Source organism: Eimeria mitis, genomic scaffold (assembly GCF_000499745.2).
Source record: "Eimeria mitis Houghton genomic scaffold, Emh_scaff5048, whole genome shotgun sequence".
NCBI lineage: Eukaryota > Apicomplexa > Conoidasida > Eucoccidiorida > Eimeriidae > Eimeria > Eimeria mitis.
In genome coordinates this window covers 2228-3834 of record NW_013573344.1, presented here as the reverse complement: position 1 = coordinate 3834, position 1607 = coordinate 2228, and the positions used below count along the sequence as shown (strand labels likewise).

Here is a 1607-nt window from a genome sequence, read left to right as displayed (position 1 = left end):
GCGCATAGGGGCGTGTAGCTCAAAAAACTCCGGAGTGGAGGAGTGGGAGTAGAAAAGCTGCGTACCCTCCACGCATGAGAATGGGACAGAAAAACCGTAATGAATGCAGAGCTGCCAAAGGAGCCCTAAGAACATCATCCCCTCGGCGGCCTTCAAGTCTCCTGGAACGCTGCGCACACTCAATCACCCCCCAGGACTTCAGCTGTCAGGCTGCAGTTCCCCAGTAACCCGCGCAAAAGTACATCCGATGCATAAATGCTATATTTATATTTTCCAAGGCTGCACTGAACTAGATTGAAATATGTTGCAATGAGATATTTGCGCTCTGTGTAAAGCATCCGCAGGCACGCGTAATTCCAGATCGTGGAAGCATTCTTTCTTACGAACACAGACTGGAGATAAAGGCTAAGAGCGTCTCCTTCAAGGCCTCTTCTAACGTATCTGCGGCGGAGGCTGAACACGAGCCTGCAGGCTTCTGATCACAGTTGAGTGTCTGGCTGCCTTTGCCTCTCCTTGAACGGACAGCAAAGAGAGGACTCTTGAGAACTGCAACTTTGATAGCCTGCTGGGGATAAACTAGTGGGCTGAAGGGCTTGTCCGTCATCGGCCTAGTGTCATTTGCAGCGCTGCAATTCGGCAGAGGCACACTGCTTGCTGCTGTAGTGAACTCGGTTGCCGCTGCAGCGTCCACAGCAGCAGCAACAGCTTCCTGCAGAGACACTCCCCCGGGCCCCTTCCTTAAGGACTGTAGCAGGCGAACGCCACCGGTGACGACACTGCGAACAGCACAACCCCCAGTGTACGGATCTCCTACGAAAGCTGTGCTTTCCGACCGCCACACAACTGAGGCCCCCCAGCGGGTTGAATGAGGGTTTCAATCCATCGGATTGTAATGCAATAATATAAGTAATAATCTCTATAAAAGGGCGGCAACAGCGAATATATTACTGTCAATAATAATACCAGTTGTGAAAGTAATACTCAACATAATGTTACTATTGTCATACTGTAATAATGATGTTGCTACATATATACAATTAATAATCACACACCGCAACTTTGCGCTGGCCGAAGCTACTGCGACTTTGCACCTCAAGTGCTCTGTCAAGAGACGGAACGGCTCTAGAGCAGCAGAAACTGCACTATGCTGAGGGGTTGCTGCCCCACTGGACCCTGGTGGTGAGAGGGACACCGCATCTTTAGCCTGCCAAGCGACCAGAACAGGTACAGACAAAAGACAGAAACACACGGACAGAGCTAATGAGACTGCAAGCTCGTCACTAAAGACTGAAGCGTTGCATCCGTAAGCGCAGCGTGCCCAACACAAAAGCGTCAACAGACAAGAAACGCAGAGTTCACTCAGAGCATACCAACTCAGCGTAGATGCCGGAGGCAGCGAAGAAGGCCCGCACGCAATCATTCACGTCGGCTTCCTGCAGCTGTAAAGCAACAAGGAGAAGAGACAAGGAGAAGACACATGCCGGCGCACGTAGACTGCAGGGGCTTCTGCCTCACGCCCCTTTTTCTGTCCCCCCACCGCCAACAGACCTACCTGGGAGGCTAGACGCTGTAAAAGCAACAGGAATAGCGGAAGACCTGCTTTGCAT

General features: G+C 51.5%; 1 protein-coding gene across 1 annotated transcript in view; it reads right to left on the bottom strand.

The window, feature by feature from the left end:
- Window positions 1-379: 379 nt before the first annotated feature.
- The window catches only part of EMH_0079420 (uncharacterized protein), a gene marked incomplete at both ends in the record, with an annotated part of 2764 nt that continues 1536 nt past the window's right edge, over window positions 380-1607 (bottom strand). The window contains 3 exons of the mRNA XM_013500131.1: window positions 380-776; window positions 1092-1204; window positions 1371-1439. Of these exons, the coding sequence (XP_013355585.1) occupies window positions 380-776; window positions 1092-1204; window positions 1371-1439 (579 nt within the window). The remainder of the gene's footprint in view (window positions 777-1091; window positions 1205-1370; window positions 1440-1607) is intronic.